General features: G+C 41.1%; 2 protein-coding genes across 5 annotated transcripts in view; one reads left to right on the top strand and one right to left on the bottom strand.

Moving 5' to 3' along the window:
• Positions 1–19065, top strand: part of sema3c (sema domain, immunoglobulin domain (Ig), short basic domain, secreted, (semaphorin) 3C) — a 42538-nt gene extending 23473 nt beyond the window's left edge. For all 4 annotated transcript variants that reach the window (XM_026363608.1, XM_026363611.1, XM_026363609.1 and 1 more), the window contains 16 exons: positions 938–1098; positions 1768–1830; positions 4550–4669; positions 6614–6704; positions 7939–8058; positions 8155–8297; positions 8380–8494; positions 9114–9183; positions 10537–10681; positions 10806–11028; positions 12059–12147; positions 12876–12917; positions 13153–13310; positions 14155–14222; positions 15199–15329; positions 16747–19065. In XM_026363608.1, the coding sequence (XP_026219393.1) occupies positions 938–1098; positions 1768–1830; positions 4550–4669; positions 6614–6704; positions 7939–8058; positions 8155–8297; positions 8380–8494; positions 9114–9183; positions 10537–10681; positions 10806–11028; positions 12059–12147; positions 12876–12917; positions 13153–13310; positions 14155–14222; positions 15199–15329; positions 16747–17169 (2162 nt within the window). In that variant the 3' untranslated portion in view covers positions 17170–19065. The remainder of the gene's footprint in view (positions 1–937; positions 1099–1767; positions 1831–4549; positions 4670–6613; positions 6705–7938; positions 8059–8154; positions 8298–8379; positions 8495–9113; positions 9184–10536; positions 10682–10805; positions 11029–12058; positions 12148–12875; positions 12918–13152; positions 13311–14154; positions 14223–15198; positions 15330–16746) is intronic.
• Positions 19066–19560: 495 nt separating this feature from the next.
• On the bottom strand, positions 19561–25543 carry cd36 (CD36 molecule (thrombospondin receptor)). Its single transcript, XM_026363388.1, has 12 exons — positions 25364–25543; positions 24854–25014; positions 24566–24710; positions 21726–21881; positions 21508–21599; positions 21325–21374; positions 21175–21244; positions 20806–20993; positions 20596–20714; positions 20424–20497; positions 20207–20261; positions 19561–20112 (listed from the first exon to the last, which is right to left on the bottom strand). Exons 1-12 carry the CDS (start codon positions 25484–25486, stop codon positions 19942–19944), a joined length of 1404 nt encoding a protein of 467 aa, XP_026219173.1. The 5' UTR covers positions 25487–25543; the 3' UTR covers positions 19561–19941.
• Positions 25544–27002: the final 1459 nt, after the last annotated feature.

The following is a 27002-nucleotide window of genomic DNA, read 5'->3' as shown; positions in this document are numbered from 1 at the left end:
TGTTTACTCCGTGTGTGTGAACAATGTGGGCTTTTAATGAGCAGAAGAGGCTCCGCAGGAAGACCTGCTCCTAAGCTCTCTGTAGTCACAGCTTCTTTTCAATAGACGGGATGAAAGTTAAGTGAAACGGGAAGTTTCTTAACCCATAAATCATTGTGAGATCGCTTTCAGAAGCCATTTACCCAGCGTTTTTTAAGTCTCGGTCCATAATAATGAAACTAGATTTATTTTATCTCATTAGAGATGATTCAAAACTCAAACTCCATCTAGCCCTGTAGTATAGATCATCTTGGTGTAGCGTGTGTTTTGATCTGGATTGACAGATGCTGCCCCTGTTTTTGCCTATAAACCCATCCTCTGCACAGGCACAGGTATTTTCCTGTTTTACTAAATGTTCCTTTGCCAGACATCCTCAGTTTACACATGTAACTTAATGCACAAAGTGTGTGGAACTGACATAATTCATCATTCAATCATAGATGGCTCATAACCATTGTTTTATACTGTATGCATGTATAAAACTGAATTGGAAAAACTTCAGAGGAGCCTCCTTTTACCAATGGGCACGGGTCCAAGGGTGCAAAGGTTTTAAGGTCTCTGTGCTAGACCCTCCATGTGGAAAGACGGCTTGTATTTAATTTATCAATCATTTGCAAACAAGGAGGCACAAACTAGTAATAAACAGACAGAACTAATACACATCTCTGTGTTTTTGGGATGATAACAGCATAGCTAGAAAAAGCTTGAGGCGCATTGAAACACACCAGTCCTCTCAAAGTGCTAAAAGTCATAACACAGTCATACTGAGGTTTCGTTTCAGGTGTCTTCAGCTCAAGTATGAGCATAATTTGAAGATGTCTTGTTTGGATTAGCGAGATTCTTCTCACCTCAGCCTATTTGAATGTTTTTCTAAGTCTTTTTTCTCCCCGTCTCTCAGACCTGCAGGCCTCCCACTCGTTTGAACACTACAGTATATCAAACAAGGCCATGGACTACAGAATCCTACAGATGGATGAGGACCAGGACAGGATGTATGTGGGCTGCAAAGACCATGTCCTTTCCATGGACATTAACAATATCACCCACGGCACACTTAAGGTCAGCCTGTGTTTATTGTTATGGTCTGTGATTAATATCTATATTATATCTATATCATCTACTGCAGTTTACTTTTTCTTGCTTCGTCTCAAAACAGAAAATGAAGTGTTTGTTCAGTTTAACAGTCTGTGAGACACATCATAAAACTGCTGCAGTGGATATTATTCTAATGGCTGCAATGACATGCAAATTGCCATACATTTGGCTTGATCAGGACATTTTTAGGGTTATTTAAAAGAGCCATTAAAATGCTTGAGCTCTCTGATAACTGATTCATCGTGCAGTGAAGGAGTTATCTTCTGTGTAATTGACAGCCATGAAATGCATAAACAGATGGAAAAGCATTTAGGTTCCCCCAGGGAGAGCCGCACCACATCCATTTTTTCCAAGTAAATTGCTTGATGTATTCATTGAGCTAGACCTTTATGCACCTCTGTCAGGCCTGAAAACACACATTTTCCACAGCCTGTAGTTGGCTGTAATGACAGACATACATATTGAAACAGAAACTTTTGGAACATTTTTAGTTTTGTTTCCAAAAGAATCGTTTTTGTAAACAGGATATGATCAAACCTCAGCTCCTTATTCACGTCTCCCTCACTCTGTTACTGGTTTTGTGGCTCATTTCTCCATTTGTCCATTTAAAAGCTGTGTTGTTTTTACCCCCAGGTGTTTTGGCCTGCGTCTACCAGCAAGATAGAGGAATGCCAAATGGCAGGCAAGGACCCTACGGTAAGAGGCCTCATGTATTATGTATCGGGGTCTTATTAGAATAAAATAAATAAGAATAAATAATTATTATTAACAATAATAATAACAATAATTTAATTTATTGATAAAAATGAATTTTGTGTAGGATAAAAAAATTATTATGTTATGTTATGAGACCCATGAATCAGTATCTAGTGACAGGCTGCTAATTGATAAGATAATCTAACCAATTACATTAGAATCCAACTGATTAAAATGCCAGCACATCCTTCTGGCTGTCACGATTGTCAGCCATGATGGTCAACATCTAGACTCAAGGTTTTGTCAGCTGCTCCTGTAGATCTGTTCCTCCTGCAGCAGAAATGCGCCTGTTGCCTCCTGGGTTTTTCTTCTCCCATCTGTGAGCTTGTGTCAGATCCAACCACATGTGTAGCAGGCAGCAGATGTCTACAGGGTCACAGTCTGGCTCGGGGTCCTTCTGTAATAGACGCAGTTTATCAGGAGGAGAGCAGAGTGTGGGAGGATCGAGGGCCAAGGATTACTGTAGAAAAACAAACCAGAATCAAAGCCTGCAAATGGGACACGGCTCATTGACGTAGAGATTTTATAACCCGGCCTGATTCGGAGCAGCACTTGTTAGCTGCAGCAAGATTTAATGAAGACATACAGCAAGACTCCGAAGACTGATCCCTCCTCCGCCTCTGTTTTCCTCTAATTGGGTTGGTCTGGAACAAATACATGTTCATTCACCTATAGAGAGTGCAGCACAGATGACGGGGGAATAAAAGGAGGAAATAAAGGTTTAGTCTTCACGACTAACTTTTTACATAAATTGCCTCATTACCTCATTTTTAAACTACCCGTACATGTTACCATAAAAAGCATCGCAGTATGACCAGCGCTGCCAGTTTGTCCTACATTCTCCACCATCGCTCTCTGACAGCAGCTGGGGTAATGGACCCAGGGTTTTGTACAACATGCTGTTGCAAAAATAGAGAAGTAGCGGATTCCAGTCAATGAGTGATTTGTGCTGCTCTGAGTCACAACCCGCCTCCTTCAAACAGGCTCCCACAAATATTTGGTTGGGCCATCTCTGTCTGGAGCTACTCAATGTCCCCTTCTCCCTTCTGTCATCCCCTTTCGTGCTTGCAGTCCTGCCAGTTTCTCTCTGAAAATCCAGTTTCTGTTTCTGTCCTCCTACTTTTCCACTTTTTGGTCACTTTTTCCATTTCTTTCGGAAGTCTCCTTCACCACAGTTTATTTTGCTTTTTCTCGTCCGTAATGTTTCTCTGCTTTCTTACTGATTTTATTTTTCATATGAATCAGAACTCCCATCCATCTGTCATGGTAACCCTCCCAATCTGTATATATTAAGTTCCTCTTCCCCATAGGAAGAAATCAAGCAGAGCTCCTCTCGATTGCCCATTGTTTGCACCAGAGGGTGGTACTGAGGAAGAAATGTAGACCAACCTGCTGGAAAGTCTCCCCTTTAAACTCAGTTTGATCACCACTTGAACTTGAGGCCATGAGGCAGGACACTGTTTATCTGACACAGTCAAGAAGGTCGCATGTGCACGGTTGGGAAACGTGAGAAGAATGTAAAACAGAATATAGCTACATATGCAACAGAGACAGTACATATATATGTGACTGTGTGAGACTGACATCAGATATGGCTCCAGTCCCCAGAGCTGGTGGGTGTGTGAAGGTTGAAGGAGAGTGTGATGAGATGAATCAGTGGTAAAAGTAAGAGGAGAGAGCCACGGAGACAGAGAGAGAGAGTAAACAGGAGGAATATCAGCTACAGAAATGGGCGTGTGATGGTGAAAATTCAGTTGTTTTTTTGTCAACAGCTCTCACCGGAGCTGTGCACAGACTGTGAGCTGCAGCAGCTGCCTTTTCCTGCAGCTACAGCCAAGTTTCTGACAGATCCCTGGACACATGTTCCTCTCCTGCCCACTTCTTTCCTCTCTCTTCCTTTCTCCACTAGTTTTCTGCAAACTCAAGCGTAATTAGCCACAAAATCCAGCACGCCCGCTGCTTCCTGGGGTTTAGGAAGTGATAGCAGAGGCGTAAGGAGATCAGCCTTACCTAGACGTATTATATATAGCACTGGCCTTAATACCAAACAAGTGAGCCCTAGGATCATTTGATTGAGCAGCATGTGATTGTATAATCACCATAACTAGTAAGATAGATTTCAATCAGTCCCTTATATGGAATACTATACTTCGTGAGAGATAAAGACGTTCTAGGATTTGGTGTTCATCTTGGCAGTATAGCAGCAAATAGACCTAATCCTCTATCAAGTCTGTTGAAGTGCATAGTGTCATAGCCGAGATTAAAATAATAAAGTGGTAATTACTTTTATCGTGCTGTAGTGACTGCAGCACAGTGGATTGAACTAGCATTGCCAACTTAAAGTTCATTGCTTAATATGCTGTAAAATCAAGAGGCTGTGCACAGACAGTACTTTAAAAAGAAAGGTTTAAATAGTTTGGAAGCTCTGCTGTGTTGAGTAATGGTCACTGTGTAAGTGCAAGTGAATATTATGAGTTAATGCTACCAGACCATGTAAGGATTTTCATTTCTAAGATCCAACGTAAGTAAAATAACAGTCTCCTGCAGAAGATTTATCAAAAATTGACTTTAGGTTTAACATTCATTTGAAATAGATGGTGTTTTCATTGTTTCTCACTTACTGAACGTTTTATTTCTCTCTGTTATTTGTGTTTTTCAGCATGGCTGTGGGAACTTCATCCGGGTGGTGCAGCCTTATAACAGAACTCATCTGTTCATGTGTGGAAGTGGAGCGTACAGTCCTGTCTGTGTTTACATCAACAGGGGCCGCAGACCAGAGGTGGGCATGCGATGACAGATTGACTTCAATAAAGCAAACAAACTCTTGTGTAAAATAAAAATATATATAAATATATATAAATCTTTTATATAACTGTTGGGAAACTAGAGCCCAAAACTCAACATGTGTTCAGTATTATTCACTTAAGGAGACATTGTGCTGAGGAATGACATAACGCTATTAACATGAGCTCAAAAGTGAACAATCTAGCACTTAATTATCTCAGCCCCAACATGCAAGGTCTTGAATTTTAGCTCTTTGGCTCCTCTAACACAAACTATAATTAATTTTTACACTTGTCTTGACCCTTCTTAATGGACAGCTCATTTACCAACTGAATCTAGCATCTGCCTTGCTCCCTTTTATCTTTTATGGATGAAGGGTCTGACCCACTGTAGGTGTTTAAAGCATGCCGTAGTTCCTGCAAGTTACACAGTGCATAACAATCCAATAATGTAAAATGTAATATACTGCTATGTAAACATTTTGTCATTTTTAAGTCTTCACTTCTTTGTTAATCCATAAAAAACAGTATTACTGTTGACTCGACATGTCATCCCTGTGTTCACTAAAATCAAAATTGGGGAATTGTCCTAAACAGTCCAGGGAATGTATGAGCTGTCATTACCGCTTATCTTTTCCTCAATTTAAATTTGTGTGAAACATCAGATATCAATTGTTTCTTAATTTAAAAAAAAAATGCATATTCTTATACTGGAATGTAGGAATTTCACTTCTTTCATTTTCATTATTAGTAGACAATGTGAACAATTTGAAAGGCTTCACAACTTTATATGGGCACAGCTTTCATGTAATCAGTCTGATGCCATATGAAATTAGATGCACAGCATAAGAGGGAGAAAATGGCGCTCTAGTGTCAGGGATGGAGGGCTGTTTTCTGGGCACTCAGCTCTCATTTCTGGCCACACAGCTCTGGAAGTGAGAGCAGGGAAGCCCTCCAGGAGAAAAGTGCTCACTGAGTGAATAACATGCCGCCACAGATTGCCGACCGCTGCCAAACACTAATAAGCAAAGCGAGAAATCTTCCAACCAGACTCTTTCCGCACTGCGGAGCCTTTTGTTCATTTGGGGTTTTCGTTTGAAAGGCAGACTGCTCTGTTTGCAACTTCTGTGCTTAAACATGTTAGTGTCTCGAGAAAATGGATCTGTTAAGTAGAACAAGCTGCTGTAGCGGCGAGTTGACCGTGAGCTCACAGGGTGGACTTTTGGTCCGAGAACTTGAACTATACCATCATGAATGTTTTGAAACTTGATCAGAGAGAACATTTGCAAAGAGCAGTGTTGGTGATTGTGTGTTTAACTTTCCTCAGTTGTACAGTGAATCTTACAGTTTTACTGAGTCATTTTGATCTAATAACTTCACGTGTGTCAGAAATGAATTCATTACATGTCAGAAACATTCATTAACGACTGAACACATTCACACAATAAACATGGAAGAGCTGTTTAGTGTCAAACTAAATCATTCTTCATTCTGTACCCCAAAAGTCAAACGTCCAGGTTTTAGATTTATTGCAACATAAAGTTAATTGTTGAAATGTTTCTCAGTGTAGAGATTAATGACCGAGCACAACAGATGAATTCACCTCTTAGCGAAGACTTCTTCTCCTGGAAAAACGCTCCTCAGCTGACGTCACTCACATCTATCTGTGCTGTCCTGTCTGCCACCATGAGGAGTTAAACTTGGCAGCCTTTCAACATGAGATAGTGGCTATAAAATATATTCTAGGCAAACACCTCAATTCTCTTTTATGATTAAAAAGTAATGGCAGATAAGGGCATGACTGTTTCTTTGTTTTTGTAAAACCAAAAGGGACAGAAACATGAGCAGGGCTTCCTGACACAGGCAGTAGAAGCCTGTAGATGGAACAAACGTAATAGTCTCCAAACATCTCTGACTGCCTTTTTTCTCCTTTGTGACAGGAACAAGTATTTCACATTGACTCGAAGACAGAATCTGGAAAAGGGAGATGCTCCTTCAACCCTCAAGTGAATACAGTCTCTGTCATGCTCAGTAGGTGCCTCCTACATTCTCCTGCATGTTCTGCCCTTTCAAAACCCAGTTCAAATGAAAGTGCAACTAAGAAGAATCCAAGTTTTATCTGTTTGTTTTGTAGTGCAGTATTGTTACTGACAGCCTGGCTGGTTTGTGGTTTCACTTCAGTTCCATCAGGAATACAGAGGGTTTTCTTGCTGGGTTGGGTGTTGTTGGGTTTTATTAACCATTGCTTGTGCTGTGTCAAGAGATGGCACTCCTGGAACAACCCATGAGGGTTGTTTCTTAAACATATAAATTACACTGGAACCTTAAGAAATATTACTTTTCCAGTGATAATTATGACCTGGATGTTGATTCTAATGCTATTTCTTCAATTATGAGTCGTGATGGGATTGTTGACCACAGTAGGATATAAATCAGGGTATTTCACCAACTCGGAATTGGATCCAAAACGTAACCTGCTCCCAGAATCCATCCCTAGGGGCACATAACCGAAGCTACATGACCTTTCTGAGAAAGAGCAAAAAAAGTATTGTATCAACATTTGTACATAAAGAGCTATGATGTCATATGTCAGCTGACCTTTGCCTCGGATAATGCTCATCTCGGGGCATATGCAGCATGTATATGTATTTTAAAACATACCAAACACAGAGGCTAATGACTTCTTTAGCCATGTCAGGCTGCACCCCCGCCTCTCCCTTTGATGTTAGATTTTTTCTTCGAGGGGTATTGGGTTGCTGGTGACATGGCTAAAGGCGACACTGTGCAGCCTCTGCTGCGTTTCAGTCTGACACCTGAGCATGGCTATGTCAGCAGCAGCTATGCCAGCTAGTGAGCGCCTGCAGAGATGCCCAGGAGGGGGCCCGAGGGCCAAATAACCATACTCTGTTAAATAGAGTGGAGGTCAAAGGAAACATCAGTGATATAGCATTCTGAGCCTCAGAAGACAATCAGAGGCAGTGTCTCTGCTCGTCTGCACTTCAACTCTCTCTCCTTATGTGTTGGACCCTGCTTAGCTGTCTGAGTGCTGTCAGCATTCACTCTTTAACAAGCCAGCTTGGACGTGGGCCACATGCTCCAAACTTAGAGCTAGAACTGATAAGTTGTGGTATTTCATAAATATTATCTTCACAGACCATCAGATTTCAATCATTCCACTCCTTTTTTTTCTGGGTCTACAAAGTACATGAACACAGAGTTGATTGTTGATTTGTGTGTGTGTGTGCGCATGTGTGCATTCTTCTAGACCAGGAGCTGTTCTCTGGCATGTACATTGACTTCATGGGGACAGATGCTGCCATCTTCAGGAGCCTGACCAAGCGAAATGCAGTGCGGACAGACCAGCACAACTCTAAGTGGCTTAGTGGTGAGTAAATATGTAATGTATCCACACATCTCATATTTATTGATTGATTTTGATCGCCTATTGTCCACACATAATCACGTCCTTTCTTTCATTTAGAGCCAATTTTCATCGATGCCCACCTGATACCAGATGGAACAGACCCCAATGATGCCAAACTGTATTTTTTCTTCCGTGAGAGGCTAACAGATAACAGTGGAAACACAAAAAATATCCACACCATGGTGGCCCGAGTGTGTCCAGTAAGTGACTTTCTTTCTGGATAATAAATCATTACTGCATTACTGTTTCTTGGTTTCCACTTGCTATGTGCATCTTCTCCAGAATGACATTGGAGGACAGAGGAGCCTGGTGAACAAATGGACCACGTTCCTCAAAGCCAGGATGGTGTGTTCAGTTGTGGAAGAGGATGGAACGGAAACACACTTCGATGAACTTGGTGAGTAGAATCGAATGGAACACATTTTCAGTAATACACTGTTATTATGAAGGTTTTACATTGTGCTAATCTTTTCTATTTTTCATGACTGCCAAGGTCCTTTTAGTTTCCATGGTTTTAAATACAATTTAAACAAACTTTGTAGTTTAAAAAGAGCCCATGGCCAAGAACCAGAGACCGTCCTAACTCCATAAAACCAGTTATTTATGTTCCAGTGTTTTAACTGATTGCTTTCTCCACAAACAATCTTTGGAGCTTCTTCTGTTTGCTCTGGATTAGAAGTGCAGCCCTTCATCAATTTCCATAACAACTGTTCTGTTGCTTTTGGTTTCCTTCTGGTTTCTTCTTCATATTTTTATGTGCACATAAATGAGTTCCTTTTGAAAGCTCCGCTTTGAAAACTACAAACATCAGCTCACAACACATTTCCATGCAGGTCGTCAGACTCCATCTGTCCATATGTGCAGCTAGTAATACATGCATTCATCACTTTTTGGCAGCGTTACCTGCAGGGATGAGGTGGTGGGGCATAAAGAGATTTGCCGAAAGTATTACACACCTTTTTCTCCTCATGCCATGTCACTATTTGTGTGTGTGATTATGTGTTTTCCCCTTACAGAAAGTGTGTTTTTGCTGGAGACTGATCAACCGAAGGGCTTGTTGGTGTTTGGAGTCTTTACATCCACAAGGTAAGCTCGACAGCAGTGAAGCCAACTGTAACATTCCTGCAGGCCTTGGTGGTTATGTTAATCACTGACTGGATATCAGTGGGAGGGGACGTACTTGTCAAAGGGCCTGTTACATAGAAATGTCATGTGTCATGTTGCAGAACAGCTTGTCTGGATGATGAACTATCACTTACAGAGCCTTGGTGTCTTCAATTGGATGGCAAGCAGCAGTGCACAATTTGTCTGATCAAATACAACTGATACATTTAGGAAATACAGTGATGCACAATATGTTTCACATAAGATTTTGGATGAACAGACAACAGGATTTAGTTTGCAAAGATAATTTTATTCATTTAATTTTTCAAATGGATAAAATCAGATCCCTGTTCCTCAGGTGTGTCCTTTTATTTTATTATCAGGCAGAGAGACAAATAGGCTAGTTGGATAAACCCATGCCGGGACATACTGGACCCCAAAGACTGATGAAGTAACTTGGGTTGAAACATTTTACTATTCATCTAACAACAAAGATTTTCAGTTGCCATGACTCATGACTTCCAGATGACCTCAGTTGAATCATCAGTTAAGAACTCTGCACAAACGTTTTGTCGTTTGACTCATAAAACGTCCACTGTAAAAAATTAAAGTGTTATGAATACATAAGATGTATAAATTGTAAATGTTTTTTTAATAAGAGCAGCATATGATGTGCTGAAGTGATACTTTGAACTCAGGAAACACTGTTTTTCTGTTTTCTTAAGAGAATCCACAGTAGAAAACCAGGGCATTTAAATGTGAGCCCATTGTGGAACGAAATTTAAACATAATCAGAAAGGAAACAAGCCTTTACCGAAGACTGTGTAGACCTCTGTGTTAAATAAAGAAAACCACACTGAATAAACTGGTTAAACTGCTCTCGTTCAGCAGGAGGTTTAAAGGAATGGTCACTTGATCTTTCTGTTCTGATCTCTAATTGGAGTCGGTGTGGTTGAGCCACGGTGACTGTGGCCGTGTCAGGCTACAGTTGTGCTTCCTGGCGCAAAGAACACAGCCAAACCAAACAACAAGGTCTTTGAGGTCTCTGAGCTCGATGTTGTTCCTATCGCCACATCGTCCTCCAGCTTCAACAAAGCCTCTTCTATGTGATAAGCAGCGTGGTTTTCAACGATTGGACCAAGCCCCATCAGATCATTAAGTGGAAATAGGTGAACTGTCCCCTCTGGACTGAGGCAATGGGTCCATCAAGACGTCCTCAGAAATAGTGATCTCAGTAAACAACTGCAGAATATTTTACTTGGGTGGGTCTTGAGGTTGTGAGTGAAGGTTCCCACTGTTGGGTTTTCATTGGAAGTATGCATCTCATTTCCTCAGCTCCGTGTTTAAAGGCTCCGCGGTGTGTGTGTACAACATGGCAGACATCCTCACCGTCTTCAACGGGCCCTTTGCTCACAGAGAGGGGCCCAATTTTCAGTGGGTGGCATTCCAGGGACGCATTCCTTATCCACGGCCAGGAACTGTGAGTTCACTTTTAGGTCACATTCCCCAACAAAGTTTAAGATAAAAGATTAAACTTTATCAAAACTGAATACAGGAAAAATGTGACTAGTTCCACACTGTGTTCAATGTCTCTGCTTCTCTAGTGTCCAGGTGGAGCTTTCACACCTGACATCCAGACAACTAAAGAGTTCCCAGATGATGTGGTGACCTTTGTACGAAACCATCCAGTCATGTTCAACGCCATCTACCCGGTGGGAAAGAGGCCCCTGGTGGTTCGAACCAATGCAGACTACAAGTACACATCAGTGGCTGTGGACCAGGTCATGGCTGCTGATGGCAACTACCAAGTGCTCTTCCTGGGCACAGGTATGAGGCATTGAATCACAGTCAGCTGCTGTTTTAAGTATATTAAATATAATTTTAAATAAAAAGTGAAATAACCTCACTGAATGTATCTTTAAGGGCTGGATTGTATAGCAGTCATATCCTAAAGTAGCATTACTCCTTTCGTAAGGCTGCCACAGCTATTTATGAGATAAACTGATAACTGATAGAGGAGAGAGTACACTATGGGTGTGTCAGATAAACTGAAAACATGGACTTGACAGCATGACGCAGCATGTGTCTTAAATTATACCACAAATAGATCAAACACTGGGTGACAAGACAAAGTCATTTAAAAAAGGACTTTGGCATTTGTGCTTTTATGGCCTTATTTTATATAAGTAAGTAAGGACCTGCAGGTAGACCTTGCATCTGATGTAAAAGATGATTATGGCATTAAATGTTACTCCATCAGTACAAGAAACACTAGTTGACAATCTGTTACCTCAGTACTTATAATATGCGTTGGTGCATAACGATGAATGCATTCGTGCTCATGCATGTCTACATGTGCACATTTGCATTCAGCAAGCCACTTGGAGGCTGTCTCTCGCAGCTGCTTGTGTTTATCAGGCCATCTCTCCGTTCGGTTTCTCGCGCCTGAATTCTTGAGGAGAAGCCAGCGATGGCTAACCGTATCTGGGCTTGAAATTGTGCTTTGTCTCGAGGATGAGGGAGCTGCTCTTATCAGGCATTTCCAGGAGCTGTTCCTGTACCGCCTTCGACCCGCTCTTCCGCAGCAATTCCTAGGACAAAACAGCCTTATTGATGATGGTGGTGTTGCATTTTGCCCTTTATATGGCCCTTGTCCTCCTTTGTGGTGGTTAGGGCTTCCATTCCTGCTCCTGCCACAGTTCATTTTGCTGTGGAAACTAGTTGTGGCTATCATGCCTAATTCAAAAGCAAACATTGGCAAAGGAAAGCAGAAGTTTAGTAGTATTTTAGTTTCACTACTGGTTAAGTGTGTGTGTGTGTGGTTACAACTGCTAACATGTCTGCTCTCTGCCTCCAGACAAAGGAACAATACATAAGGTGATTGTGCTGCCAAGTAATCATTCCCTGCATGATGATCTGATCCTTGAGGAGCTGGAAGTGTTTAAGGTCGGTAGTTTGTCTTTCACCCCTTTCTCTTTCCCGACTCTTTCTTTCATTCCTTTTTTTTCCAAAATTCAAAGGCAGGGAGGAGGAGGGCGCCCTTGGACACAACACAAAGGCCACAGACAGACAGACAAAGACAGGGTGGCATTTGGGAGATGGATGTTCTGCAGTGTGATGCAGTGTAGAGTGATGGGAAACATGCTAATATACCGCGTGTCTGGTTGTTGCCCTGAGTGAACCTTTGCACATGTTGTTTTATCTTAGCTCAAATCACAAAAAATGTGATCAACCTGTGATCTGAGCGAAAGGCCATGGCTCCTTTGATCTTCCATGGCATCTGGAACATAACAGCATCAGTCAGAAGAGATTTATTCTGAAAATACTGGATGTATTTCTAGAGAGAGAGACGTGGCGAGAAATTCATTCTAGATGGCTACCGTCACTTAGTTTTTTACAAGAATGGTTCAACATTTTGTGAATGTGAAACCACAGTGTTCTGTTTTTACACTTTGCTTTTGTGCAAATGAAAGTAATAACAAACATATGTTAATTTATGGGATTAGAGGTGTATTCTACTTCCACATTTGCCTGTTCGCTGTACCTATACAAACCCCCAGCCAGACCTTCATCTCATCTTATTCTCAAGAACAAAGCTAATAATTGTATTTACCACTATTCCTTTAAGGTGTTTAAATGTACTGACCTTGGTCCTTGCATGTGCTGTTTTTCAGAACCAAGCTCCTGTTACAAACTTAAAAATATCCTCAAAAAAGGTAAGCACCCCATCTACTCTGATTTCTTCACCATTAAGTTCAGTTTTACTGTTTTATTCATTGCCTGTAGCTACCATATAACACACGAAAGAGAAGTCTCCAATGCACAACACGCCTCTCACAGGAAAGGAAATAATAAGCCATAATTGTTTCTGCGCTCTGACTCATTTTCCTGTCAGCCGGCCACTTATTAAGACAAACAAGGCAGCTGACATTTGAACTGTTTACTTTGCAGCAACAGCTGTATGTCAGCTCGGAGTTCGGGGTCTCACAGGTCTCCCTGCACCGTTGCCACGCTTACGGCTCAGCTTGTGCTGACTGCTGCCTCGCCAGAGACCCCTACTGCGCCTGGGATGGACTCAGCTGTTCACGCTTCTATCCCACTGGCAAGAGGTACACAAAGGTTTACAGATTCAAGGCTGCAATACGTACTTATTGTCCACCAAGGACTGTTCTCTGTTCAGTGCAGAAAATAAAACTGTTTGTACTTGTAATGCTCATAAGTGCTGACATGTGTTGATTGGAGAAATAATTCATGGAAGTAGCTTCTCAAAACTTTCCAAGTTCCAACAGTAACACTGCACAGAAGTGGACATTATTTGTGTTTACTTTTAATTTGGTCCAATTTTCCACAAAACTTTCACAGCATTAGAGAATACATCAAATATGAAATCAATCAATTTGGGAAAACAATAAATTAAATAGAAAAGAAAAGAGCAGCTCAGACGTTGTAAGTCTAAACAGATCACATGACTGGAATCCCTCAATGCAAACTTCCCTGTAAGAAATATAATTAATGCTGCTTTTGTTGTCCCCTCCCTCTGTCTAGACATAACACAGACCAGTAGGGCTAAGTAACACCTCACCTTTAAACCAACACCTCTCTGGTCCCTTTAAGGAGCAACTGCATGTCTGTTGCTCCGTCGGTTGCAGAACTAAAGTGCAGCCTCTGTTTTCATACATATTCACAATATACTGGACAGAGAAGACGAGAGAGAGGTGAGGGAAGCCTTGCATGTGCAAATCAACACCCCCTCACTCCACAGAGTTGGAGGACTTGAACACAACCTGTCTTCTATTTATCATGCTGCCCTTTCATCCATCCCCAGAAAGCTGAGGCCCAGTTCACGCCCAGTCTCCACTCTTTCCACAGTTTTAATATGAGAGGAAGGTGTGGATAATTGTAGTTTGGTGTAGTTTCCTTACGCACATTTCTTTCATTGTTTTCTTTCTTCAGGAGAAGCAGGAGGCAGGACATTATCCATGGAAATCCACTCACTCAATGCAGGGGATTCAATTTAAAAGGTAATTTAAAATCTGCTCTCATCAAAATGTACTGAGTTGGCTGGGTGTGATGTGAAAGGCCGTCGCACAACATCACAGCTACCTAAAGCTTTACACAGCTTTTTTTTTTTTTTGTTCTCTTTTAGCTAATTGGTTTCATTTTACAGCTCGCTATTTCACAGCTCACTAATTACACTGTCATCTACCAAACAGCAGGAGGCCCTGATAAACCCACAGTTTCCTACCTGCCCATCAAAGTTAGCAAACAGACAGCAAAGAAAAGCAGCAGCACTTGCCGAAGACGTGTGTTTTCAAAGGTTCATTGATGTTTTTCCACATATATTTGCATTATTCATCATATTACATGAAACCACTGCAAAATCTTTGTCACCGCTAAAATAAATCTGCATGCACAGTTGGTATTAGCCATCATTACAACAGTCCTAGAGGTTTACATTGAAGCTGTAGCAGAATCTATTTACATGTGTGTACTGGGGTGCACAACATGCTTTGCAAAAATTCATCCAGTCGACTGGCAGCATGCTGCAGTTAATGAGAGGAGAGGATTTCCTCCCCAGAGTGTTCAATTTCCATGAACCGTTTACATCTCTAAATCAACGCGAGCTTGGGGAGCCAACCATATGGCTATTACCACTAATTAGTCACGGCCCTGTCATACATGCAGCTGAGTGATGAACCATTTAGCTGCAACAAAAACGACACGGTAAATGAGACAAAGCGGAATTGGTCCAATGCATTGAAGGGTTTCTTGTCAGTCTGCAGAAACAGAAGCAGTGTGGGTGGAGTTTGTTCTGCTGCAGGTGTCGATCTAAGCCTCGTGTCAACATTTCGCTCTCACTGTGGGGACTTGGGGCAGATTTGAGTCCATCTGTGGGCTTTGTGTCTGTCAGCAAGTGATGTATGATGTGCGTCCTCTTACTCCTGTGTGTGTGTGTGTGTGTGTGTGTGTGTGTGTGTGTGTGTGTGTGTGTTATAGCCTACAGAAACGCAGTGGAGATGACGCAGTATGGCGTGAAAAACAATACCACCTTCTTGGAGTGTCCTCCCAAGTCTCCCCAAGCTTCTATTCGCTGGCTTATTCAGAGGGACAATGACAGGAGGAAAGAGGTCAGTTTGACATTTAAAGCAGTCAAAGATCTTCACAGCCCACCACCCCGCTCGCTCATATGAAACGAGCTGAAGCGGAGACAAGGACAAAACGAAAAGTCCTGGAGATGTAACTGATTAAAAGTCATTTTGTGGATCTGTAGGAAAGACAGTTAAATATTACATCAAACATTAAACATGTCATAGCAATGAAAGGAGGTCATGCTTGATGAGCACTTGTATTGCCTGAGGGCTGACACAGTGAACACTCATTGGCAGCACAGCGTCATGATGAGTAGTGATACAGATCAAACACGCTATGGACCTTGACTAATGACTGGAATCTCACCGAGGAAACATTTAACAAATATTTGACACCCCCTCAAACGGGGAAAGTCTGCAAAAGATTAAATAAAGCTGGCCAAAAGAATGCCTGCATGATAAAGACACATCTTTTAAGGATTAAGCTCTCCCTTCTGCAGGGCAGATTCAGAGTAATGGCGGTTTTATAGCCGTTCCCTCCTGAGAATACAAGTTGGACTTAAAATAAATCACTTTAGTTTTACGGTGTGTAATCATTGGAGTCTTTTCCAGCCTGGTGCCTGGCTGATTTTAAAGTGGTCAGTGGGAAGGGACTAAACAGTGGTGCATTTAAGGTGTAAGTGTGTCTCGTGGCTATTTAAAATTGATGAGAATGAAGGTTTACTTTTACTTTGTTAAACATCGGAAAATGTCCAGTCTGCATGGCCTTAAAGACACTAGACACCAGCCCGGAGCTCCAGAAGCGGGGAGCCACGGGGGATCTGCCCACGCCACACGTTTATTTAAATCAGATCACATACTTACTTTTTCATAATACTTTTTCATATGAGACTATAAAAGAAGATAATTCAGTTGCTTTGTCTTCTTCTATGATTGATATGTGATCAATTCTGTATGTTTTATTGCTAATGTTGGAATCATAGGTCTTTAGCTTTTGTATAATATGCGATATAACATTACAATAGTGGTAGAAAGCACTTCCTTCTCTGCAATTTTACTTTATTATCTTACTTTATTATCCCCAAGGGGAACATAATTTACAGAAGGCACCCACACACGCATGTTGTACAAAACATCCGTCCATTTTCTTAACTGCTTGTCCACTCAGGGGTCACAAGAGACGAACACCATCAAACAAATACAACAGAGAAATTGCATAAACTTAACAAATGTATGAAAAGTAACGTAAAAATAAGCAAAAAATAACCCGAGACAGAGTAACATGTTACTGCAAAGAGCATATTATTTTATCAAACTGTTGAGTGACCCCTTAAATCTGCATTCAGTATTTTTTAGCATTTTCCTTTCACTTTAATCATATATTTGGATTTCTAGTCCAGTTCTCTGCTACAAACCAGGATGAAGTTATGACACAACCTAACTGTGCCAACTGCAGGTGAAGCTGAGTGAGCGTGTCCTCTCCACGGAGCACGGCCTCCTGATCCGCTCAGTCCAGATGTCTGACCAGGGTCTTTACTACTGCTTGACCACCGAGAACGGCTTCAAACGCACCGTAGCCAAGATCCGTCTGCGCGTGCTGAGCGAGGCCATGGTCGGCATGCTGACAGACAAGCAGCAGTCACCGTGGGCATGGGCCAGCTCACTGAACCCTAAGGTCCTAGTGGCAGCCTTCAGTCCTGCAGAGAGCCTGGCTGTACAACAATACTGCAAAGAGAGAAAGGAGATCCAGAAGCTCCAGCAGAAGCAGCAGCAGCAGCCTCAGCCACCTGGACCTCTCAGAGGAGACCTGGCCAAGTTGAAGCCCTTACTGGACCGGAGGAAGAGTCGTAACCGACGCAATCACCTCCTTGAAGTCTGACACAGGAAGCTGAGAGCTGCAGAAACTGACACGCACACCTACCTTTGTTTGTACATCCAGACCCTCATGTCCTAACTCTCATCTCATACCACAGAGCTGCACTGTGGGTGTACAGTAAGACGGGGACATGGCTTTGAGGAGCTCTTATTTGGAAATATCTCCTTTATTTGCATGAGGTACTGTGAACAGATGGCTGTGACATACACTAATTCACACACACAGCCATCTACAAGCCATTAGTTTGCCGTTGCACAAACTAAGGAGGCGCTAATATGAGTGCCAATGATAAACTCTATGGTAAATGGTCTTATTATATTTTAAATATCAGGTGTGAAATTGGCCCAGCAAGATATCAACTCACAATTAATTTGTTCTTGGTTAAAAAACAGGAGGTTATTTGGAGCCGTGATAAAAAACAGAGGAGATTGAAAAGGGACAAGAGAGAGACAAATGCATGTTTGACAATGAGTGCCCTCTCTCTTAATGCTAACTATTATATTAGTATCTTATTAGATTGTACTCACAGTTGAATGTTTACTCATTAACTAACTAGGTTCACTCTGTTTGGTGAAAACTGCAGGGTTCTGAGGGGTCATGAGGGGTAATAAAAAGTTAACAGTGAGAAGGAAAAAAGTCTCACAACTTGACAATTCTGCATGATAAAGTGCCCCAAACAGCACTGTTCATGCAAAGCACAGATGGCTATTCACCCTACTGAAAATGTAGGCGATATTACAATGCTGTGAGTTAAAATGCATTAGTTCAAAGTCCACACTTGGCATCCAGTGCTGATTTTAACCAAATAAAAATAGTAGTAAAATGATGAAGAGAACATTAACTGCAGCGTGAGCTGTTACGCACACCTCTCGCGATCTCTCCTATATTTATTCCTATTACTGGGACAAACCTATACGAGAATGTGCCTCACTGTAATTCAACTACATATTTTATCTGTGTTGTCTTTTTAGAGCACAGAAGCATGTTTTATAGATGTCCATCAGTGGTGTAGAGGTCTGAGTAAAGAACAGTTTTGAAATTTTGGGAGATTAGTCAGAGTTAGATAAAAAAGATCAGGGCTCTCGTGTTTGTGCAGTAAATATGGCTTCATAGAGGTTAGCTTAGCTCAGCAAGTGTGCAGCACACAGCACTAGTTGTTAGAAGTTGTTTTTTATATCTTTTGCCGTTATGCTACAATAAAACAAGGCCAGCTAACCAGCTGCATATCTACTGTACAGACATGAGTGTGGCAAGACAGCATTTCCCAAAATGTCAAATCATTACTTCATTCATTGCCTGTATCAAATTTGAACAAACAAACTAGAAGAGGTAGTTGACATCATAAGGTACATGCTGGAAAAATGACAGTTTCCTTCTTTGGATGCATATTTCCTGTAGTCTGCAACGCAAAGTGGACATACTTATATTCAGAGGTAGTAATTGTCAGTGATAGTCTGTGTCATAGACCATTTGACATATGTGAATAGACTTTTTCAGAAGCATAGTACATGTAGATAGAGATTATTTGTTGCTTGTGTACAGAGTATTGAATTTTTGTTTCATCCTTTTAATTTAATGTTGTGCCAGGTTTTTTTGAAAATGTGTTTTCCTTGTGTATATAGACTCAACATATTTCATCAACTAGCTATGACTGTATCTGCAAGTTGCAGAGATATACAGTATTGTTTTCATTTTGAGAAAAGACTTTCAGGCTCTACCTTCCCTTGAACAGATCTCTGCTCCACATCTAATAAATCTGCTTAACCAGCATCATGTCAACTTCACCTCGGTGTACTTTCAGTGTTAAAAAGTGTTCTTTTAATTTATTAATGTCATGATAGCCTGAATAAATCTGTTCAAATGAATCTCACTTTTACATAAAGATCCTACGTTCTGAAACATGCATCCTCACTTTTTACGACCAATCGACGGTTCCTTAGGGATGCCTTTAAGTTTGCAAGGAGCAGTAAAAGCTGTCTCGTTTGACCTCAGTGAAAGGCTCCTCTATTTGTCTGATGCGTGCATAACTTTCAGACCAAACAGTAGAATCAAAGGCACCCAGGAGAACGTCCAGTGTCATTTAAAATCCATAAAACAAGAGCGTGTTTCTGCTGGCCCGAAATTCTGCTTTCTCACCAAACAAACCCAAGTACCATTCGTAACCACTGTATAATCAGTCCCAGCCTATTTTTATTGCACTTTGTGATTTATGGACCACTCAAGGTAAAGAGGAAACTGAATTATTTGGCTTCAGTGTGCACAATGCAGAGGTTTGTTTCAGCACTGCCTCAGCTGTATTTTGTGTGGAGGGGATATATACAATAGGTGCATGTTGATGCACAGGGTGAGAACAATCCAATCTGAAGGACGGGACACCCGGTGAAACTCATTTTCAGCTTTTATTCATTTCAAAGACAGTAGTTCGGCAACAGATATGAACATTTGTGCAAGATTAGATTCATGTACATTTCTGTTATAGGAGAACAAACTCATTCTGTGTGTGGAGATCTAAAGGACTGCCTGACAGTTCAGAGGAGCCTTCACTTGCTCTCTCTCTTTTGAAATCCCTGATTGAGTAAATGTCTGTGTTTGCAGTTTAAATCATACTTGGCAAAGCAATTTAGCACTTGCACTTTAGAAAATCACAGTATTCCCCCCAGTATCAAAGAAAGTATATTATAAATAAAATTAAATTACAGTAATGTACATCTATATCAAAAGGTTTGATGTCCTGTAGCAGCTTAAATACACTGTGCTCTCACACACGACAGACACTCACGCAAGCTTGCCTTCTCCCCTCCACACCACAAAGTAGGAGATAAGACACAGGCAGAAAACGGACACACCTACGCCCAGCAGCGTTTTCTGGATTATGTCCAACATCTGGATACGAGAAGTGAGCTCCCTCTTAAACATGTCTGCTGTTTCGTCATCCAGCGTAGCCGTCTGGTTTGGCAGCAGGGACAGAGAAAGGAAGACAAATTAGCATCCTGAGCTACCCAACAATAGACTTAATGACTGCCAGATTTCAATTTTTTACCTCATTCAGCCAGACCAGAGGGAATATGGTATAATCCTTGACTTTCTGGAGCACCCTGTAGGGACAGCATTTGTCACACTTAGCATTTAGCGCATTATTCTGTCTCAGACTTTCTGTGACTACTTGGACACTTTAGGAATTCAGTGCTCAATCTGAGAGGGCTCAATCAAATATGTATATTTCTACCAAACACTTTAAAAGGTGAAATGCAACGTACGTGATGACCTTTGATGGTCCATACATCATATTGACCTGAATTCTCTTGGCAAACCTCAGGGTAAACCCAGTTGTCTGATGGAAAAAATACAACAAATACAGTACTTCATGTCATCGTCATCAGAACAATTGTAATCAAAAGTGAAAACTCATAAACATTTAGGGATTCTTACAGGTTCCACATCCAAGAAGGTGTTATGGTGCTCCTCATTGGGATTCAGGCCCACTACTTGGTCTTGCAGAGATGGACTACCATGAAGGAAGTGGGGTAGAGAGATGTAGATAGGTCTTCCTGTTCAGAAAACAATGACAAGTCAAAGCTGCTAAGAAGAATAAATCAGTAGAGGTGAAACTATGATGCTGCAAATGAAAAACAAACTGACCATCTTGACAGGAGCTGATATCCAGTACTCCAGCCAAGGTGCAGTTCTTGGTGGTCTTCATGTCCCTGCAGAAACACTGGTTGTCTGGGTTGACTGTTGGGGAGGCCAGAGTGGATGGCTGGAGGGTGTAGTGGTACACTTCAATCCCTTTCAGATTTAGTTTCTTTTCATAGCCTGCTGACACAGACCTAAATACACATACGTTCTGTCAATAATCTTCCAGCAAATGACCTCTTCAGTCCATCGTGCACCTTCTGCATGGACCCAAAGTCATGAATGTGGCTTTGGTGTTGGAAAGTTCTGACATCTAGTGGTAACTGAGAGGAAAGGCCAAAAGGTCACAATTCTGAAATACAAAAGCATCATCACCTGCAGATGTCTGATGAGAAGAAGTATAGTGGCTTCTTCTTGTCTACGAAGGGGGGGAAGGAGGAGGCATCTGAGGAAAAAGGGAGGAAAACGTTGTTTAAGGCTGAAGAAGTTTTGTAAATGTTGTCCAGAGAAAAAGGTGTTCTATACCTGTCCCATTAATCATGTCGCAGTATTTGTCGTCCCAGAAATCAAGGCTCCTGTGGAGCAAAATTAGATTTGTCAAACACATTTTCACAATGATTTAAGAGAGAAGAAAATCTCACCTGTTAAAATATATATAACATCACTAAAAGATGCAGCATCTCCTGAGTTTTATTCACAATTACTCACTCTTCTCCCCGCCACCTGTCAATAATTCCCACTTTTGAGATGTCGTCCTTTCCGTTGTAGACATTGTAGTAACCATCATAGGTACCATTGTACTGGGGAAATCAGATTTAATTTATTCATTAATGTGTCATATCATTTTTAAAGGTGTCACTGTATGTCTGGTTTCTTCCATGTTTATTGTGTGCAAGAGCAAAGCTATAATATCGGCGTTTACTTACAGGTGAAAATACACCTATAGTCCCATTCAGCAGGGGGTCTGTGTAGCCCCACAGCAATTCCTTGACTGTACGACGCTGGAATAAGGAGGAATTGCTCGCTTTTATCCGATTCTCCAACACAAAATGAAGCAGTGGTGGGACCAGCGAATAAGCCCCCTGGAGGAAAAAAAATTATATTGCATAGATTTATCTTTACATTTTTAAATACTCAGGAAATTCTTATTTATGATGGTGATGGAGTCAGTCATAGGAGGCAGTAAAAGTAGGATTTCATAATGATGTTCATGGAAAACTGCTGCACATACAACAGCTGCTGTTGCTTCAGGAGATAAGCCAGAAAATAATCCTCTTTTATACATGTGAAGCTACGTAATTACTGCCAAGCACAGGCCGTCATTGATGTTTCAGGAATGTTATTGAACAGCAGTCTTAATCAAAAAGATTTAAAAAGGCCACAAACTGTTCAGAACTTGGCAGAACAGGGAGGTTCATCCACATTAAACCTTTTTTATTCTCTCTAGTGGCTCCCTGGTAATTTGATTTCAAGATTTTATTGATTACTTTTAATTTCATATTAACCATTGTGAAAATTACCACCCTCAGGCAGCAGGCCTGTGTCTGTACCAGCATTCCAGTTTAAAACTAGGGGGATCAGATCCTTTTTCATTAGAACTTCAAGGCTATGGAAAGACCTGCCCAAGGAAATTAGGCTGTCTCGGTTAGTGTTGTGTGTGTGTGTGTGTGTGTGTGTGTGATTTTAATTTGTGTTTTATTTCCATTCTCTTTTTATTGTACACCACATTGTACCTTGTTTGATAAGTGCTCTATAAATAAGTTTATTATTATTCTTCCAACAATTAAGTTCTATATGTTTCCATAAACAAAGACTGATGTTGTAACATTATGACTTCCTAGCTGTTCATATTTTCCAGACTTTCACTGATTTAAATTGTTATTGCCAGCTCACCAATTGCTGCAATAGAAAAAAGAGCTTAAAACTGTGAAAACAAACTGATGAGGTCAAAACTCCACACACTGTGTGTCCTTTTGGACACAGGGTGGCAGCACTGACTCTGTGGTTATTCTGCCACGACCCTGCCAGTTGCATTGTGGGTATCTCTTCCTGTTGTGGTGTGTAGAGTTGCATGGGAAACCTATTATGCATGTCCGTTGTGTAAAATAATTGGTAAATAAGCATTCAGGATATGTTGTTAAAGTGCGCAATAGACTATCTGCTAAGATTTTATGGCTTTGATTACGTTTAGATACAAGGAGTAGATGTCATTGAAAGTTCAGTCACATGTTTTTGATGGATGTGCAGTTGACTATCAAGGTAATGCTAGCGTGTTTAAAACCCTAATTTAAATTGAGTTGTTGCTCCGTTTAAAGGAAATGAAATTGTTTAGTAGAGCTGCAAGAACCCAGTTATTGTATCCTGTGTGTCAACTAGACATGTACGCATCTTTCCTATGTGTGGACCAAATATGGTGTCAGCTGATCATAAGATAGAGGAACCCTGAATACTCGACCCACTTTTGTCTCAGTATCTTGCAGGCTGAGAGGTGCCGTAGTTCTCTATATGATTAAGATTTGTGGAACTGTTGTCTCAGAGAACACTTTGTTCTGGTTAGATTTGTGCTTTTGTCAGTCTTAAATGTTAACCTGTCAAACCAGCCTGATGTTAGTTGAAAGTAACGTGACTCTCACAGCCCATGTGCCATGACTGACTGGCAGCTGCTGGCTCTAAATCATAATCAGTCTATCTAAGTGATAACATTTTTACTGTTATTGCACTTCATTGTTCAATAGTTCCACTCACTTAGATGTTCAGACCTTGTGTCTTTTGAGTCACTTATTGCATTTAAAGTCCTTTAATGTATTTTTCCACAGTTGCAATTAGATGCAATAATATCAGTAAACCAAGAATTTGAATGCATGTTCTGAAAGATAATCGTTTAGTGACTGCTATTACTGTAATATTTTTTTTAGTTTTCAGCATTATTTACTATTAAAACTCATTTTGCTCTAGAAAACGTGTAAATAACAGAAGATGCATTCGTGATTTTACTACATTGGCTTTTCTGTTAATTAATATATATTTAGATAACAATGCCAAGATCGTTTGTGTCCACGTGTCAGTTTAGTAAGTCTTCGTCCTTGGCCAAACTCCACATTTATGTGCATGCCAGCCACTGATATGATGGGTTTTTGTTTTGTTTTTTTACTTTGATGAGCATTTTAATTGCAGGTGAAGTTGAGCTAAGATGAGTCCTCGTCGTTAACGTTTGCTTCTACGTATATGCAAGGATGCACTGGAATTTTATAGGAAATTCAGTTTAAATTCCAAAGAAAACAAGTATTTTATAGATGATAAAATATTGATATAGTACCAACTCACTACACTTTTAATTTGCCCAAACTATATTAATTTTGTTGTTCTGTGTGCTGTAGTGTATAGACATCAGAATCTTCCACCGTGTCACAAAATAAATCTGAGGGCAAGATTAATACAAGACAATTACACTGAATTTCTTTTGTACAAGTGCATCTATTGCATGAATCCTTATCTAATCATTGCTTTTGTTGTGAAATTTGGCTCTATAAAATTATCATAAGCAATCTCACAGGTCACAAATCAGCTGTCACGGGGGGTCACAAGCCAAAAAAGTACAACAACTACCAGTAAAATAAGTGGTTGCAGACTAAAGAAGCCCGCCTTAGGACAGCACAGCTTGATTGGGCGTAGCATGCCTTAGCCTTGGAACAGATGTACAGTAACTATTAACAGTAAAGCTGAGTCAAGTCAGGAATCACCACACGTTGGGGTGACACTCACTTACAGCCACAGCCAGGTTGAGAGAGGTGACATTGTCCTCCTCTGATCCCACTGACATGGATGGCTCAAAGATGGCGCCCTGAGGCAGCAGGAAGGAGACGGTATTATTGGGGTTGAATGTGATGTTCTCTTTGGGTAGATATCTGATCCTGTGAAGGGGAAGAGGGATCATTAAATTATTATTATTGTTGCAGCGTGATGAATCGCTTATCGAGGGCGTAAACTGTTCAAATTTTAGAGTCGACTGCAGTTAATCAAAAAGACATGAAAGACGTGCACAACTCTCTCTTACCTGTATGTGTAAGGTCCTTTTTCCACCACCACTGGACGTGCGCCATACTGCAAAACCTCTATGGGGTTTTTCAAGTCAAAGATCCAGAGCTGTCGGTACACATTTGCCCCTGTAGACACCCAGTTGTCATAAGCTGTTGTTCCAGACTCAATGACAGCTTCCTAAACCCCGCAGAAACACAGACAGTCTATTTTTAACACACCTCAAGGCTGTCAGCAGGCCAGCTGCCCCACTGGCAAAGAAAAAGGTGGATGTTCTATTATGAAATAGTTTTAAATTGTTTGAATTTGTTCCTGCGATGTCTTGAAAAAACGCATGCAAATCTTTTGATACATGAAAACAAGACACTCTTGGCTTTCTGCACACATTCTTGTTTACCAGTTGAATCATCTGTCAAAAACACACGCCTCTCGCATATCATTTCTCCTGATTCACCTTGAGCTCCGCATGCACATTCACATACTCTGTCGCTCCCTATCCTCCAACCCAAGATGAAAGTGAGCACCATACCTTCTCCACTGTCCCCTCAATGACGATGTTCCCCACTGGGATAAGGATGCCTCCCAGGATGGCTACCACCGCCCCAAGCACAGCTCCGGCTATCAGTCCACACCTTCTGTTACAGCAGCCCATGGTGGTGTGCTTTTCCCTCCGTACGACCGTCTGTCTGCCTGGCAGCTTGTTCTCCTTCTGTCTCTGTGTTTGTTGTGTGGTGTGTGTCAGTGTGTGCAGCTTATCTGTGTGTTTGTGTCCCGGCAGCAGTAGCACAGGAAGGCTGTACCATCAGAAGGAGCTGAGAGAGCAGCAGAGGCCAGATAAAGGTACAGACGCCTCTGGCTGGGACCTCTAATAAATAAAGTTATGTAATGACAAGGTAGGTTTAAGGTTCAGCTAAGTGACAGCCCTCAGGGTATCAGTAACCACTATCTGAATAGGTGATAATTGCTACAATGGGCAGAGGAGAAAGGTTGCAATAGGAGTTGGCACTCGCCATATTCCAAATGGCGTATGGAATAAAGTGCATTTCTGAGCAAATTGGACTCGACATCCAGTTTTGAATCATCATTCAAGCGGCTTGATCACGATGTGAGATACCGGTTGTAGATATCCATTGATGTGCACACTGAGAATCTTCATCAACATTTTATCCTCTTTTGTGTTTCTCTGTCTGATGTCCTTTATGTCATTTGTGTTCATCCTCTGCTTTGGCGCACAGCAAACAAGCTCACAAATAGAGGAAGGACGAGCGCATAAATGATTAACCGTATTCTGATTGTGCAGAGGCTGTTTTAAAATCTTATCTGTGTTTGTGGTTGTGTAGTTTCATGTGGGATATTAAAGTGAATTGCTTTTTATCTGTCTTAAAAGAGACATTTCCCCGTGCTTATCTAGAACCATTATTGTGATATAAATGATATCAGTGTAAATGTGTTTTTGGAACTTAACCAACAGTAATATAACACTGATTATGAACATGTATGTGTCATGGACCACTTTCAGGTGCTTTTATTAGCATGTTTTTTTAGAGCAGTGTTGTCTGCGTCAACAAAACAAGAATTCATGCAGTTTGATCTAGTGAGTGTGACTAGAGAGATGCTGTAGGTGGGTCATTCTGACCGTGTTACAACACGACTCCTACACTTCCCATGATGCAGTGAAATAGGCTGGATCACTATGGTCATATCCACACCTCTGTGACATCACGAGGGTTCAATTTCCCCAAAAAAACAGGACGATTTCCTAAAGCAACAGAATATATTATACAGCTGGTTTTAAGGCTTGTGTTGTATTATTTGTGATGATTAATAAAACATTATGAAACGCTGGTGCAGTTTGGTCATGTGCTGTGTTGCTAAGAACAGTGAAGTTATGTATTATTACCACTGGATGGCAGCACTACCTCACCTTCATCACTGGGTGCATGTTCAGTGCACTGAGCCTATATAAACAGTGTAGTTCATCCCACTGAGTCTCTGCCAAAAACTCCTGTCTCTGTGTATTTAAAAAAAACAAAATAATATGCTGCTCTGAAGTACATCTTCAACATGTGTGATGGAAAACATCACATTCAAACAAGACTAATTTCTTGTAGCTCAGCGCAGCACCAGTACTGACAGCTTTTGTTTAAACATCTTCTGCCATAAGGTGA

The sequence above is a fragment of the Anabas testudineus genome, chromosome 23, assembly GCF_900324465.2.
Source record: "Anabas testudineus chromosome 23, fAnaTes1.2, whole genome shotgun sequence".
NCBI classification, from domain to species: Eukaryota; Metazoa; Chordata; class Actinopteri; order Anabantiformes; family Anabantidae; genus Anabas; species Anabas testudineus.
Note: the sequence above shows the minus strand (reverse complement) of the source record. Positions and strands in the feature narration are given on the sequence as shown.

Bases quoted from the DNA above. Each gene is read 5' to 3' on its own strand.
- cd36 (XM_026363388.1), bottom strand. From the start codon at position 25,486: ATGGGCTGCTGTAACAGAAGGTGTGGACTGATAGCCGGAGCTGTGCTT. The intron at 21,245-21,324 runs GTATAGAACACC...CTTTTTCCTCAG, and splicing joins CGACATGATTAATGGGACAG to ATGCCTCCTCCTTCCCCCCC. The intron at 20,715-20,805 runs GTCAGTTTGTTT...TTTTCTGAACAG, and splicing joins TATCAGCTCCTGTCAAGATG to GAAGACCTATCTACATCTCT.